The following is a 13,450-nucleotide window of genomic DNA, read 5'->3' as shown; positions in this document are numbered from 1 at the left end:
CGCACGTGACCCTGTTTCGAAACTGACCTAGATATCATCAAGGTGAACATTCAGATCAATTTTCATGAAGATCCATTGAAAAATATGGCCTCTAGAGAGGTCAAAAGATTTTAATAATTTTAGACCTACTGACCTAGTTTTTGACCGCAGTTGACCCAGTTTCAAACTTGACCTAGAAATCATCAAGATGAACATTCAGACCAACTTTCATACAGATCCCATGAAAAGTATGGCCTCTAGAGAGGTCACAAGGTTTTTTTATTATTTGACCTACTGACCTAGTTTTTTAGGGCACGTGACCCAGTTTGAAACTTGAGCTAGATATCATCAAGATGAACATTCTGACCAATTTTTATGGAGATCCATTCACAAGTATGGCCTCTAGAAAGGTCACAAGGTTTTTCTATTTTTAGACCTACTGACCCAGTTTTTGAGCGCACATGACCCTGTTTCGAACTTGACCTAGATATCATCAAGATGAACATTCAGACCAATTTTCATGAAGATCTTTTGAAATATATGGCCTCTAGAGAGGTCACAAGGTTTTTCTATTTTTAGACCTACTGACCTAGTTTTTGAAGGCATGTGACCCAGTTTCGAACTTGACCTAGATATCATCAAGATGAACATTCTGACCAATTTTCATGAAGATCTTGTGAAATATATGACCTCTAGAGAGGTCACAAGGTTTTTCTATTTTTAGACCTACTGACCTAGTTTTTAAAGGCACGTGACCCAGTTTCAAACTCGACCTAGATATCATCAAGATGAACATTCTGACCAATTTTCATGAAGATCTTGTGAAATATATGGCCTCTAGAGACGTCACAAGGTTTTTCTATTTTTAGACCTACTGACCTAGTTTTTAAAGGCACGTGACCCAGTTTCAAACCTGACCTAGATATCATCAAGGTGAACATTCTGACCAATTTTCATGTAGATCTTGTGAAACAATGGCCTCTAGAGAGGTCACAAGGTTTTTCTATTTTTAGACCTACTGACCTAGTTTTAGAAGGCACGTGACCCAGTTTCGAACTTGACCAAGATATCATCAAGATGAACATTCTGACCAACTTTCATAAAGATCTTGTGAAATATTTGGCCTCTAGAAAGGTCACAAGGTTTTTCTATTTTTAGACCTACTGACCTAGTTTTAGAAGGCATGTGACCCAGTTTCGAACTTGACCTAGATATCATCAAGATGAACATTCTGACCAACTTTCATAAAGATCCCATGAAATATGTGACCTCTAGAGTGGTCACAAGCAAAAGTTTACGGACGCACGGACAACGGACACCGCGCGATCACAAAAGCTCACCTTGTCACTTTGTGACAGGTGAGCTAAAAAAATCTTTTCTCTTTCTTCAGAAACATACAAAACATATCAATAGTCAGAAGGAGCACCCTGCATATCTAATTTGTTTTAGGTTCAGCCTATTTTTTCAACAGTATTTCAGTTATGTAACAGTGGTAAGTTAAGCTAACCAGTGTTCCTGGCTTCTATACCAGTGGTAACCGGGTTTCCCTTCACATGAAGCAGAGGCTGATGACGAAAAATTTCATTTATATCTTTTATCAATTAGTCACAGAGAAGGTATGCCACACCCATGAAGTGAACTTGCTACCCCATGATCTGTAGATCTCCACTCTCCTCACAGACCTAAGCTGGTGGGCTTAGGTACATTCTGTGTAAATGTAGTGAGTAAAATATATATTTTGTCTGCAAAATAAAATTATGATTAGGTATAACCTATAATATTATACAGTCTTAGTTCCAACCATACATGTGACAAGTTCATAATCTTGCATTGCAATGCATTTCTTCAAATTGCCACAAAGATTATGCGCCTCGCCCAGAGATCACTCATGATCCCATGAACCATTCATGTCTGTGCACTTAGCTCAGCAGGCAGATTTACCTTGATTAATATCTTATATGTTCATGAAAATTACACATACCTGATCTTGTGATGACAAGCCCTGGTGTAATACTTGGTAGAACTGTGCCAACAGATCCTGTGGTATAGTAACATCAGCATGCCGTACCATCATCTGACACAACAGCTGATACGCTAACAATTTACCACGCTTGTATTTATTACTCAGTGTAAGGCACTGCAATGACAAATCCAGTATCGGTAAATTACTGCACATTTAGCCTTATAAAGTCTGCATAGTGATAATATTACAGGGATTAAACGTATTATTAAATCTCAGTTTTATGGTCAAACCGGTGACCTCTCAGTGAGTTTTGAGTACTGCATACTGTGCTAACTACTAGACACTGTCATATTTGAAAAAAACTTTTAATATAATTATTAAAAAGAAACTAGAAATGTGTCCATGGGACACAGATGCCCCCACTACATGACAAAGGACGCCTGCACATGCTGACCAACATTCATGTAAACTTTGGTGACTCTAGGTCAAATACTTTTGGAGCTACGCGTGACACAACATTGAAATGACAATTTTTAACTAAGTCAGGGGCCATAACTCTTACACGACTGAATGAATCCGGATGCGAAACCCCAGGTGCACAACTGCACATGCTGACCAACATTCCTGTAAACTTTGGTGACTCTAGGTCAAATACTTTTGGAGCTACGTGCGACACATTATAAAAATGACAAATTTTTAACTAAGTCAGGGGCCAAAACTCCTACACGACTGAATGAATCCGGACGCGAAACCCCAGGTGCACAACTACACAATGTCATGCTGACCAACATTCCCGTAAAGTTTTGTGACTCTACGTCACATACTTTTGGAGTTAGGCGCGACACAACACTAAAATGACCAATTTTTACAAAGTCAGGGGCCATGACTCCTACACGACTGAATGAATCTGGACGCGCAACCCCAGGTGCACAACTACACATGCTGACCAACATTCCTGTAAAGTTTTGTGACTCTACGTCAAATACTTCTATATGCCCCCCCCCCCAAAGTGGGGGCATAAAAAAACTACACATTTCTATCTACAATGGTATACAGTTACGAGTGACTTAAACAGAAAGAACACTGTTCTATCTTTAAAGTTTACTGTTTTGCAGAGAATTGACTTACCTCAAATAACCAACTAGAGAATATAGTTTGTGGAGGAATAAACTCAGGCAGTGGAGGAGAGCTCTGATTGTCTTGTGTCACACCAAGATTCTCTCTCATCTGAAGAATATAATATACTGACTCAGAAGATAAAATTTGACAATGTATGGTATGAAGAATGTTTTCTTTTACTGCAAAACTATTTTAATTTATTTATTTATTTATTTATTTATTTATTTGGGTTTTACGGCGCACCAACACAGTATAGGTCATATGGCGCCAAACAGGACTACAAATTTTGGTTCCACATCTCATTTACATTGAAATAAAAACATGAGGTATGGAATCAAAATTTGCATACCTGCTGGAATCACAGAGTTACTACAAAACCAAGTGTTAAGACCCTATAAGTTGCTATTTTAAACATAATTATTCAGCCATTTATCCTAAGACCCTACCAGTATTACTGTTAACTAGTAAGGCCATTAGAAACACAAGAAAAAAACAAAAGCTGTCACTATTGGTGACAAATGCCCCCAAAGCGTGCCCAAGAATGTTACAACTGTTTGCGCAAAACAAGAGCACCGCCTTGCGGGTGCTGACGCTCATCTGATTTTTTTTGTGTAATAGAAATATTGTCCTACCCATGATTTTCTAAGTCTAAAAAGGGCCATCATTCTTGCAAAAAGCAGGTTAGAGTTATGTTTCTTGATGTTCAGTGTCCACTTATGATGGTGAAAAACTGTTGCAAGTTTTAAAGCAATAGCTTTGATAGTTTATGAGAAAAGTTGACTTAAACATAATACTCAACCAAGAAAATTATTTTCTAAGTCCAAAAAGGGCAATAATTATTGCAAAAAGCAGGATGTAGTTATGTTGCTTGCTGTACAGGGTCAACTTATGATGGTCAACAAGTGTTGCAAGTTTCAAAGCAATAGCTTTGATAGTTTAAGAGAAAAAGTTGACCTAAACATAAAACTTAACCAAGAAATCTGATATTTTCTAAGTCCAAAAGCAGGGGTGTAAAATTCTTTTTCACACCACTCGCCCTGCAGGACTAGTAGCTAGTAAAATCTACTCGCCCTTAGTGGACAGCCACTCGCCCTAATAATTGACATTTTTAATACTGTCACGTTTTATGGAAGGAGTATTATGTACAACAAGCAAATTTCAAACATAACACATAGCTCGTACACTACGTTTCCTTTTTGATTATTCATTTTTGTTACTCTTAAATTTCCTTTTCACACCAGACATTTTTCTTTCACTAATTTTGTCATCTCCACCATCAAGTTGCTCTCCATAATAACTGCATCGATAGTAAAAGTAATCACAGTCTAAACCCCTACCGTAGTTTCCCAAAGTGTCAGGAAAGTATTAAACATCAGTTATTTTCATTTTCTCAAGACTTATTTCCCGAAAAATAATTATTTTGAAAAGTGTCCTAAAAATATGGACACAATAATCATCATCCACCTACCCGTCTTGAAAACGAAAAAAAAAAGTTGACGATCATCGGTAATTATTCTGTTGATAAACTAAGTAATTGGCCTGTATTCATCATCAATTAACATCCTCTTAAAAAGCTTAAAGAAGTGTGTCGGTATCATGACATCTTCAGTGGAGATCAAAGCGGTATTGTTGCACGAGATTGTCATGGCATTACGTCATATTACAGTTTTCGCGCCATGTGACCTATTTGTCCTCATCATTTGAGAAGAATATTTTATATAAAAAAAAATACATGTACAAAAATTCATTTAAACCACATTTCTATTTACGTCCACGAGGTCACGTACCCTATTCCGCCGCACTAACAAACCTTTTTACCAAAAAAAATCGTTTTACTCAATGTATTTAAATTACTGCCGCTTTTTCATTATTTAAGATTTTTTAATTCTGTTTTTGTTCTTTCTGGTCAAAAGTCCGAATTTTATGCCCATAGTATGTATCACTTATTTACTCTTAGAAAGAAATCAGTAATTAAGATCGCGCTGTTTGAAATTTAACAGATGATTATATGAAAATTCGACCGTTTTCATATAAATTTGCTTACATTTCCGTCGATATTTTATTGAAATCTTAGTAGAATTCAAATTGTATTACTTCTCAAGCGATGTTGAAAAATTGAAGCGATAATGTTAAAAAATGAATGCACTACGCGCGATTTTTGTGTACGTGTCGATAAACAAAAATAACGGAGATGTAAATTTGATATTACGATAGGTCGCACGTGCTCTCAGAATGGAAAATTACCGGCATGACGTTTTGATATCTTTACGATTCGCGGGTAAATTCCAGTCAATCAAAGTAGCAACTGAACTTTCTCAAAATTTGTTGACGTTTTTCAAGATGTAATTTCTGAATTTCATTAAAGCTACGACGGAAAAACCACTCGCCCAACCGGTCGAGTATACAGCGAGATCCACTCGTCCTATCCAGACTTAAACTCGCCAATGCGAGCGGGCGAGTGGAATTTTACACCCCTGAAAAGGGGCCATAAATCTTGCAAAAAGCAGGATGGAGTTATGTTTCTTGCTGTACAGGGTCAACTTATGATGGTGAACAAGTGTTGCAAGTTTTAAAGCAATAGCTTTGATAGTTTAGGATAAAAGCTGACCTAAACATAAAACTTAACCAAGAATACTGATTTTCTAAGTCCAAAAGGGGCAATAAATCTTGCAAAAAGCAAGATGGAGTTATGTTTCTTGATGTACAGGGTCTGCTTATGATGGTGAACAAGTATTCCAAGTTTCAAAGCAATAGCTTTGATAGTTTAGGAGAAAAGTTGACCTAAACATAAAACTTAACCAAGAAATCTGATATTTTCTAAGTACAAAAGGGGCCATAAATCTTGCAAAAAGCAAGATGGAGTTACGTTTCTTGCTATAGAGGGTCAGCTTATGATGGTGAACAAGTATTCCAAGTTTCAAAGCAATAGCTTTGATAGTTTAGGAGAAAAGGTGACCTAAACATAAAACTTAACCAGGCAACGCCGACGCAGACGCCGACGCCGACGCAGACGCCGACAACCGCTCAAGTGATGACAATAACTCATCATTTTTTTTCAAAAAATCAGATGAGCTAAAAATCACACATCATTTCTTGACCTTGACCTTAACCTCAGAAACCCGGGTCATAAGCGTGACACACCTCAATATGATTAACATTTGTGTCAAATTATTTTCAAATCCCTTAATAAATGGCAGAGTTATGGACCAGACAAGAAACACCTTTGACTTCTCAGTGTGACCTTGACCTTAGAGCTAGGGGTCTTGATCTTGCACATGACATGTTGTCTCATTATTGGGAACAATTATGCCAAGTAATTTCAAAATCCCTTCATCAATGGCAGAGTTATATATAGACCGGACACAAAACAGACCATGTTAACCTTTCACTTCTAAGTGTGACCTTGACCTTGGAGCTAGGGGTCTGGGTCTTGTGCATGACACGTCATCTCATTATGGTAAACATTTATGCCCAGTTACTTCAAAATCCCTTCATGGATGGCAGAGTTATGGACCGGACACGAAACAGACCCTGTTAACCTTTGACCTCTATGTGTGACCATCGGGGGGCATAAAAAAGAAAATGCTTAATCTATATTTAATGTGCATACTTCCTTGTGAATAATATTTGAAACAGGTCCAGAGTAAACTATCTTTAATTTCTACACAAGAGCCATGTTAGACATGGCCAATCCCCCCGCCGGGCATATTATAATTGAAGGCTAAAGTTCCTGGCAAGTTAGTGTCTGAAAGTATTAATTTTGGGGAAAGCTTTGAAGAACCGTTTAGTTGTGGTCTGCATCAGGGGTTTTAAAGATGTGGAAGAAAGAAAAGTCAGTGGTGAGGTGGTTTACTGCTAAATTTTATTAATTTTCATGAACAGTTTAGCTATGATGTTTTTTCTATATGGCTACTGTAAAAAGAAAAGTAATGGAAGCTAACAGGGAACAAGAGTGCCAGAATGTCACAATATACGCCCGTCACAGAAATTTCTTTACTCTAGCAGCTGTATTTGCAAATGGAATTTTAATTTTGTGGTTGTTTAGTAATTATTGAAAGTCTTTTGTTTTTTTTTAACTCCACAAAAAAACCCCTTACCGGGTTTAGAGTTCCCTTTAAAAATTTCACCAAAAATTGGAAAGAAACACTATGTTTTCAAACAGAAAAGTGGTCTCGTTTTTTCCCCTTAGGCTAGTAATAAAAAAATTTACAATAAAAGCTATTTAAAGAAAACAACAAGAAAAATTCAAATGAATTGGATCCCCCCCCCAAAAGGGGTTTGTGGTGAGGAATGGCAAAAGATATACCCGGGAAAAAATTTTTAAAGGTTTTTTAATAAGAAGAAATAATTTCATTGTCAAAATCAATTTAACAGAAAAAAATGTTTAATTGGAGTACTTAAAAAATGTTGAATTGGATCCTGACTAAAAAAAATTTTTTTGGGAAAGGGGGATATGCTACTTTTAATTGCTTAGCTTTTAAAATTTAAATGCAGTTTAATTAAAATTTTGAGTTTGAATTTTAACTGGAATGAAATTTTGTCTTTGAGGGGTTTTGGGCCCACCGGGTTGTTGCTGTTTTTCATTTTACTTTTGTACAAAAAAGGTTTCAGATGCCCTTTAAGAGAAAAAGGGGTAAAAAATATTTTGGAGCATGGCTGAGGGAAAAGGTTTGTGCATTTCACAAAAAACTTTTTGGGGGTTTTTTGAACTTTAAAAAAAAAAAAAAAAAAAAAAGGAAAATGGAAATAAAATATACATTTATAGATATATGATATATTTTTTTTTTTGGGGGTGGGGGTCCCGGGGGAAACAGGAGAGGAAAAAAAAATTTCAATTGGTTGTTTATAAAAATTGACTAAAAATTTAAAAAATGAAAAAAAAAAAAGGGTTTTAAAAGGGTGAAGTTGGGGTGGGGGGGGGGGGGGGGGGGGGGGCCAGAGGAGGCATGATCAGTGGGGGGCCCGGGAACTGGGGGGGAAATTTGAGGGGGGGGAAGGGGAAAAATTGGGAAAGGGTTTTGGAAAAAAATTTAAAAAAGAAATAAAAAAAAAAAATTTTTTTGGGAGGGGGGGGGGGGGGAGGGGGTGTGCCCAAAGGAAGGGGGGGACCGGGTGGGGGTGCGCAATTTCCACATGTTTATAATAAATTTTCACAGAAAAAAATTAAAAAAGAAAAATTTAAAAAAATTTCTCCCCAAATGGTAAGTTTTTTATGTAAAATTTTTTGGGGGATTTTTAGACAATTTAAAGGGCAAAAAACCTTGAAGTTAAAAAACAGAAATCCATACAAAATTGTCTGTCCCAAAACCCAAAATTTTATAGTGCTCAAAATTTTTTAAAAGTTTCATAGTTCTGGGGTCAAATATCAAAATTTTATGATGCGGGAAATTGGAATATTAAGTACCCTTTTTGGGTTAACACTAGAAATTCTAAGGGCCATAATTTCGGGTGTTATTTGGGAAATCTTTTCTGAAACTTGTGGGCCCCAAAAACCTCATAGGGTTTAAAACCTGTAAAAAAGGAAGTTTTTTTGAAAAAAAATCAAAAATTTAAGGGAATGATTTTTTTTTTTTTTGGGGGGGGGGGGGGGGGGGGGGAGGTGTGTGATAAAGGTAAGGGGGGGGACCGGGGGGGGGTTTAAAAAAAATCCCCTTTTTTAAAATTTAAATGTTCAGGGAAAAAAGAATGAAAGAAATTTAATGAAATTCTCCCAAAAAGGGTTTAAGTTTCCCTTTGTCCCAAAATATGGGATTTTTTTACAATTAAAGGGCAATAATCTTAATTTAAAAAATTAAACCCAAAATGTTTTTGTGTGTACACACCACATTATGGGGGGTTTTTAAAACTTTTTTAATTTTCCCAAGTTCTGGTTTTCAAAATATCAAAATTTTGGATGCAAAAAAATTTCCCTATTTAATTTCCCCTTTAATAGTTAACACTAAAAAATTCAAAGGGGCCCAAAACTTGGGTTATTTGGGAATCTGACTGAAACTTGACGGGCCGCAAGAAACTCATTTTTGGGGAACACGTAAGGGAAGTTTTAAATAAATATTCCCAACCTTTTCCTAGTATGGCCCCGGGAAGGAAAGGAAAAGAGGGAGGGAGGGAAATGGAGGGAAAAAAGAGGACGGAAGGAGGGAAACAAGCCAAAACTATATCCCTCTGACTTTCGTGGGGGGAAACAAAGGGAAGAAATTGTAAAGAGGGAAAAACGGCCCGGAAAATTTCATCTCATTGATGGGGTATAATTGTGCCAAGTTAAATAAAAAACCCCCTCCTTGCATGAAAAAGAAAGTTTCAGACAAAGTCATTCTTGTATCTGCCCTTTTGGGCCTCTAAGTGTGACCTTACCTTGACCTGGGGACCGGGGGATTTTGGGCCCCATGTTAAACTTTTGTCCAAATGTTTATCAAAACCCCTTATGCATGAAGAAAAAAAATGCCTGGAAAAGGTTTTGTTTTGCCCTTTTGACCTCTAAGTGGGGACCTTGACCTTTAGATTAGGGACCGGGTTTTGCCCCAGGGACCTCCGCCTCGTGGGGGTTTTAACATTTGTCCCCCAAAATATATAAAAAACCCCTCCATGCTGAGAAGATATGCCCCGGGAAAAAAAAATGTTTTGAACAAGAGGACCATGTTTGGTCCTGAATCGCTCCCCTCTTCCCCATGCCCCATTTTTTGAGTAAAACTTTCTTTTTTTTTTTTTAAATTTTGACATAGGGACCTAGTTTTAAAGCTCATGGCCCCCAAGTTTTAAAATTGACCTCCCTTTTATCAAGATAAAAATTCTGCCCAAAATTTTTCATGAAGATCCATTAAAAAATTTGGGGCTTAGAGAGGCCAAAAGGGTTTTTTTCTATTATTGCCCTTACTGACCTAGTTTTCGAAGGTAGTAAACCCTTTTTGAATTTCCCTAGAATCATAAGGTGAACATTCTCAAAAATTTCATAAAAGATTCATAAAAAATTAGGCCTTAGAGAGGTCAAAAGGGGTTTTTTTTTTTTATACCAAAGGGCCCTATTTTTTGGGAACCGCAGTAAACCCTGTTTCGAAACTGACCTAAAAAAAATCAAAGGGTTTTAAAACTTTTAGATCAATTTTCATGAAAAATCCATTAAAAAAATTGGCCTTAGGGGGGTCAAAATTTTTAAAAAATTTTAGCCCAAATGACCTAGTTTTTAAACCGCGTTGCCCCAGTTTAAAAACTTGACAGATATCTTTAAGCTGAACATTCAGACCAACTTTCATACAGATCCCATAAAAAATTTTTGGGCCCTCTAGAGAGGAACCCTTTTTTTTTTTATTATTTGCCCTAGTGCCCTATTTTTTTAAAGGGCAAATGCCCCGTTTAAATTTTGCCCCTGATATATAAAAGGGGGAACTTTCTGCCCCAATTTTTTTAGGGAGATCCATTCCAAGTAGGGGGCCTCTGAGAGGTCAAAAGGGTTTTTTCAAATTTTTGCCCCCTACTAAACCAAATTTTTTGACGCACGGCCCCAGTTTAAAAATTTGATCTAGTTATCATAAAGAGGAACATTCAGCCCAAACTTTTAAAAGACCCCAATAAAAAAATATGGCCTTAGGGGGGTCAAAAATTTTTTTCTATTATTTGACCTCTAAACTATTTTTATGGCACGTGACCCACTTTCGAATTGACTAGTATAATCAAGGTGAACATTCTGCCCCTTTTTCATAAAGGGATCTAATGAAATATAGGGCCCTCTAGAGAGGTCAAAAAGGTTTTTTTTTTTTTGGCCCTATCCCTTTATTTTTTGACCCCCCGTGCCCCCCCCGTTTCAAATTTGACCTAGATATCCATCAAGGTGAACTTTCAAAACCAACTTTATACAGATCCCATAAAAAATAGGGCCCTCTAGGGGGTTTCAAAAGGTTTTTTCTATTATTTGCCCTTTTTACTAAATGGGTTTTTGATGGAAATGCCCCATTTTTGAACTTGACCTGGGTTATCACAAGGTAAAACATTCTGCCCAAAATTTTCGGGAAGATCAATAAATTTTTATGGCCTCTAGAGAGGGGTCCCCAAGGGGTTTTTTTATTTAAAACCTACGGGACCTATTTTTTTAAAAACCCCCCCCCGGGACCCAGTTTCGAATTTTCACCTAGATATCAAAAGGTAAAACGTTTGCCCAATTTTTTATGAAGATCTTGGGGGAAAAATTTGGCCTCTAAAAGGGTCACGGGTTTTTTTTTATTTTTTAGACCTAGACCTATTTTTTGGACCGCACGAAAACCCTTTTCGAACTTGACCTAGAATCTAAAGGTAAAAATTCGGGACCAATTTTCATGAAATCTTGGGTAAAAATAGGCCTCTAGAGAGGCAAAAGGGGTTTTTTCTTTTTAGACCTAGACCTGTTTTTGACGGCACGTGACCCATTTTCAAACTTGCCCTTTTAAAATATCATCAAGATGAACATTCTGCCCAAATTTTCAAAAAAGATCCCATGAAAAAATGACCTCTAGAGTGGTCACAAGAAAAAGGGAACGGCCGGACGCCGCATGCAGGGGACGGACGAGGACCCCGCGCGTTCACAAAAGTCACCTTGTCACTTTGTGGACAGGTAAACCCTAAAAATTGAAAAAGGGGGAAAATCAAAAAAATGGCCAAGGTAGATTTATTGTTCTTCCCACACGGCATTTCCCCCCAATGTGTTCTTTTCAGTGTAGAAGTTTGAAGAAAACCCATCCGTATTTTTTGGGATTATCCCTCCGGAAAAAATTTTTTAAAAATAAGAAAAAGGGGGAATAACTCAAAAAAAAGGCAAGGTAGAGTTTTGTTTTTTGCACACGGGATTTCCCCTTCCAATGTGTTCTATCATTGTATAAAGGGTTTGAAAAAAATTTCCCCCCCAAGAACTTTTGAAGTTATGCCCCGGAAAATTTTTTTTAAAAAAATTAAGTTTTAAAGGGGGGTTTAAACCAAAAAATAGGCAAGGTAGAGTTTTTGTTCGCACAGGCATTTTTCTCCCAATTTTGTTCTATCATTTTTTTTGTATGAAGTTTGAAGAAAAAAAAATCCCCCCGTACTTTTGGAGTTTTGCTCCTGACAAAGATCGTTCCCAAAATGGAGGGGAGAGCATTTTAATTTTCCCCTTCGTTTTGGGGGGGGGGGGGGGGGGGGGGGGGGGGGGGGGGTAAATTCAAAGCAAGCATCATTTTAAATTGTAAAGTATTTCTCCACACATAAACATTACATAATCAGATCATTACTCTTTTTTTTAATCCTTAGATTTTAAAATTTGGAGGGCCCTTTTAAAGGGGGCCAAAAAACAGATGTGGAAAAAACAGATAGAAAACTGTAAGTACACCGCTTTTTTGTTTTAACAGTATAAACAGAACTTTCAAAATGATGGGGTTTTTTCCTTTATAACATGCCAAAATCCCCCGCCCATATTTCATGGATGTTAAATAATCCCAAAACGGGCACTGACAAGTGGTGAACAGATTGTTTAAAATTTTAAGCCAAAAAACCAAACAAAAACTGTACTTCAATTTCAGTTTTTTATTTGGAGGGCAAATCTGGGGGGCCCAAAAATTTAGCCCCCCCTCCCCCCCTGAAAAGAGGGAAAATTTAAAATTTTTTCCTTTTTGATAAAAATTTCCCCCTTTAAATTTTTGTTTTATTTGAAAAAGGGTTGGCCAGAACTTTATAAGGGGTGTAGTTTTACATTGATGAATAAAAGCTTTACAAAACATTTCCAACAATTATTTTAAACCCTGGATGTGAAAACTTCTTTAAAAGTTCCTGATTTTTTGTTTGTCATCTATTCTTGGGGATTCCATTTTTTAAAAAACTGGTTTTGTAAAAAAGTTTTTAAAAAGGGTCCCAAAATTAAAACAAAAAAAAACTGCAATATTACAAGGGTTTTTGGGGTTGAAATAGCGTTTCTAATAGTTCATTAGTGTTTTTTTTATGCCAAATAAAAGAATTTTTAGTGAAAGTTCTTGCCGCTGAAAGGCTAAGGGACCAAGTTTTTTTTTAAAATTTAAATTTTTTTCTTGGGTAAAAACAGCATCAGGTAACTATTGTGGGAATTTTTTAATAAAGAAAATAAAAGATGCTTTTGAAAAGCACATGTCTCCCACAACTGGGCCCCCATGAAAAATTTTTAGTTTTAGTAATTCAAAAGGGGCCCTTTAAAACGAAAGTGGCTCGGTTTGGGTTTTGGTAGTTTTAAAAATTGGCTAAGGTTTTTATGGCCAAACACATATTTTTCAAGTTTGGTGAAGATCGGGGTGAGAAAGTTTGAATTAGAGAGGGGGACAAAAGTTAAAAAAACAGATTTTTTCGGTAATTTAAGGGCCGAAACCCCCAAAAGCCCGGCCGATTTGGCTTGTTTGGAAAATTGGCTGGGGGTTTTATGGTCAAAAC

At 36.8% G+C, this 13,450-nt stretch overlaps 1 protein-coding gene across 14 annotated transcripts in view; it reads right to left on the bottom strand.

Annotated features, from left to right (window-relative positions):
- Window positions 1-13,450, bottom strand: part of LOC123526658 (ral GTPase-activating protein subunit alpha-1-like) — a 172,620-nt gene that overhangs the window by 62,282 nt on the left and 96,888 nt on the right. For all 14 annotated transcript variants that reach the window (XR_008366593.1, XR_008366594.1, XR_008366595.1 and 11 more), the window contains 2 exons: window positions 3,071-3,169; window positions 1,961-2,116 (listed from right to left, as the gene is read on the bottom strand). Coding sequence is in view for 10 of the 14 variants with exons in the window: in XM_053520431.1 (XP_053376406.1) it covers window positions 1,961-2,116; window positions 3,071-3,169 (255 nt within the window). In the remaining 4 variants the exon portion in view is untranslated. The remainder of the gene's footprint in view (window positions 1-1,960; window positions 2,117-3,070; window positions 3,170-13,450) is intronic.

Source organism: Mercenaria mercenaria, chromosome 1 (genome assembly GCF_021730395.1).
Source record: "Mercenaria mercenaria strain notata chromosome 1, MADL_Memer_1, whole genome shotgun sequence".
Classification (NCBI taxonomy): domain Eukaryota; kingdom Metazoa; phylum Mollusca; class Bivalvia; order Venerida; family Veneridae; genus Mercenaria; species Mercenaria mercenaria.
This window is presented reverse-complemented; position numbering and strand designations above follow the sequence as displayed.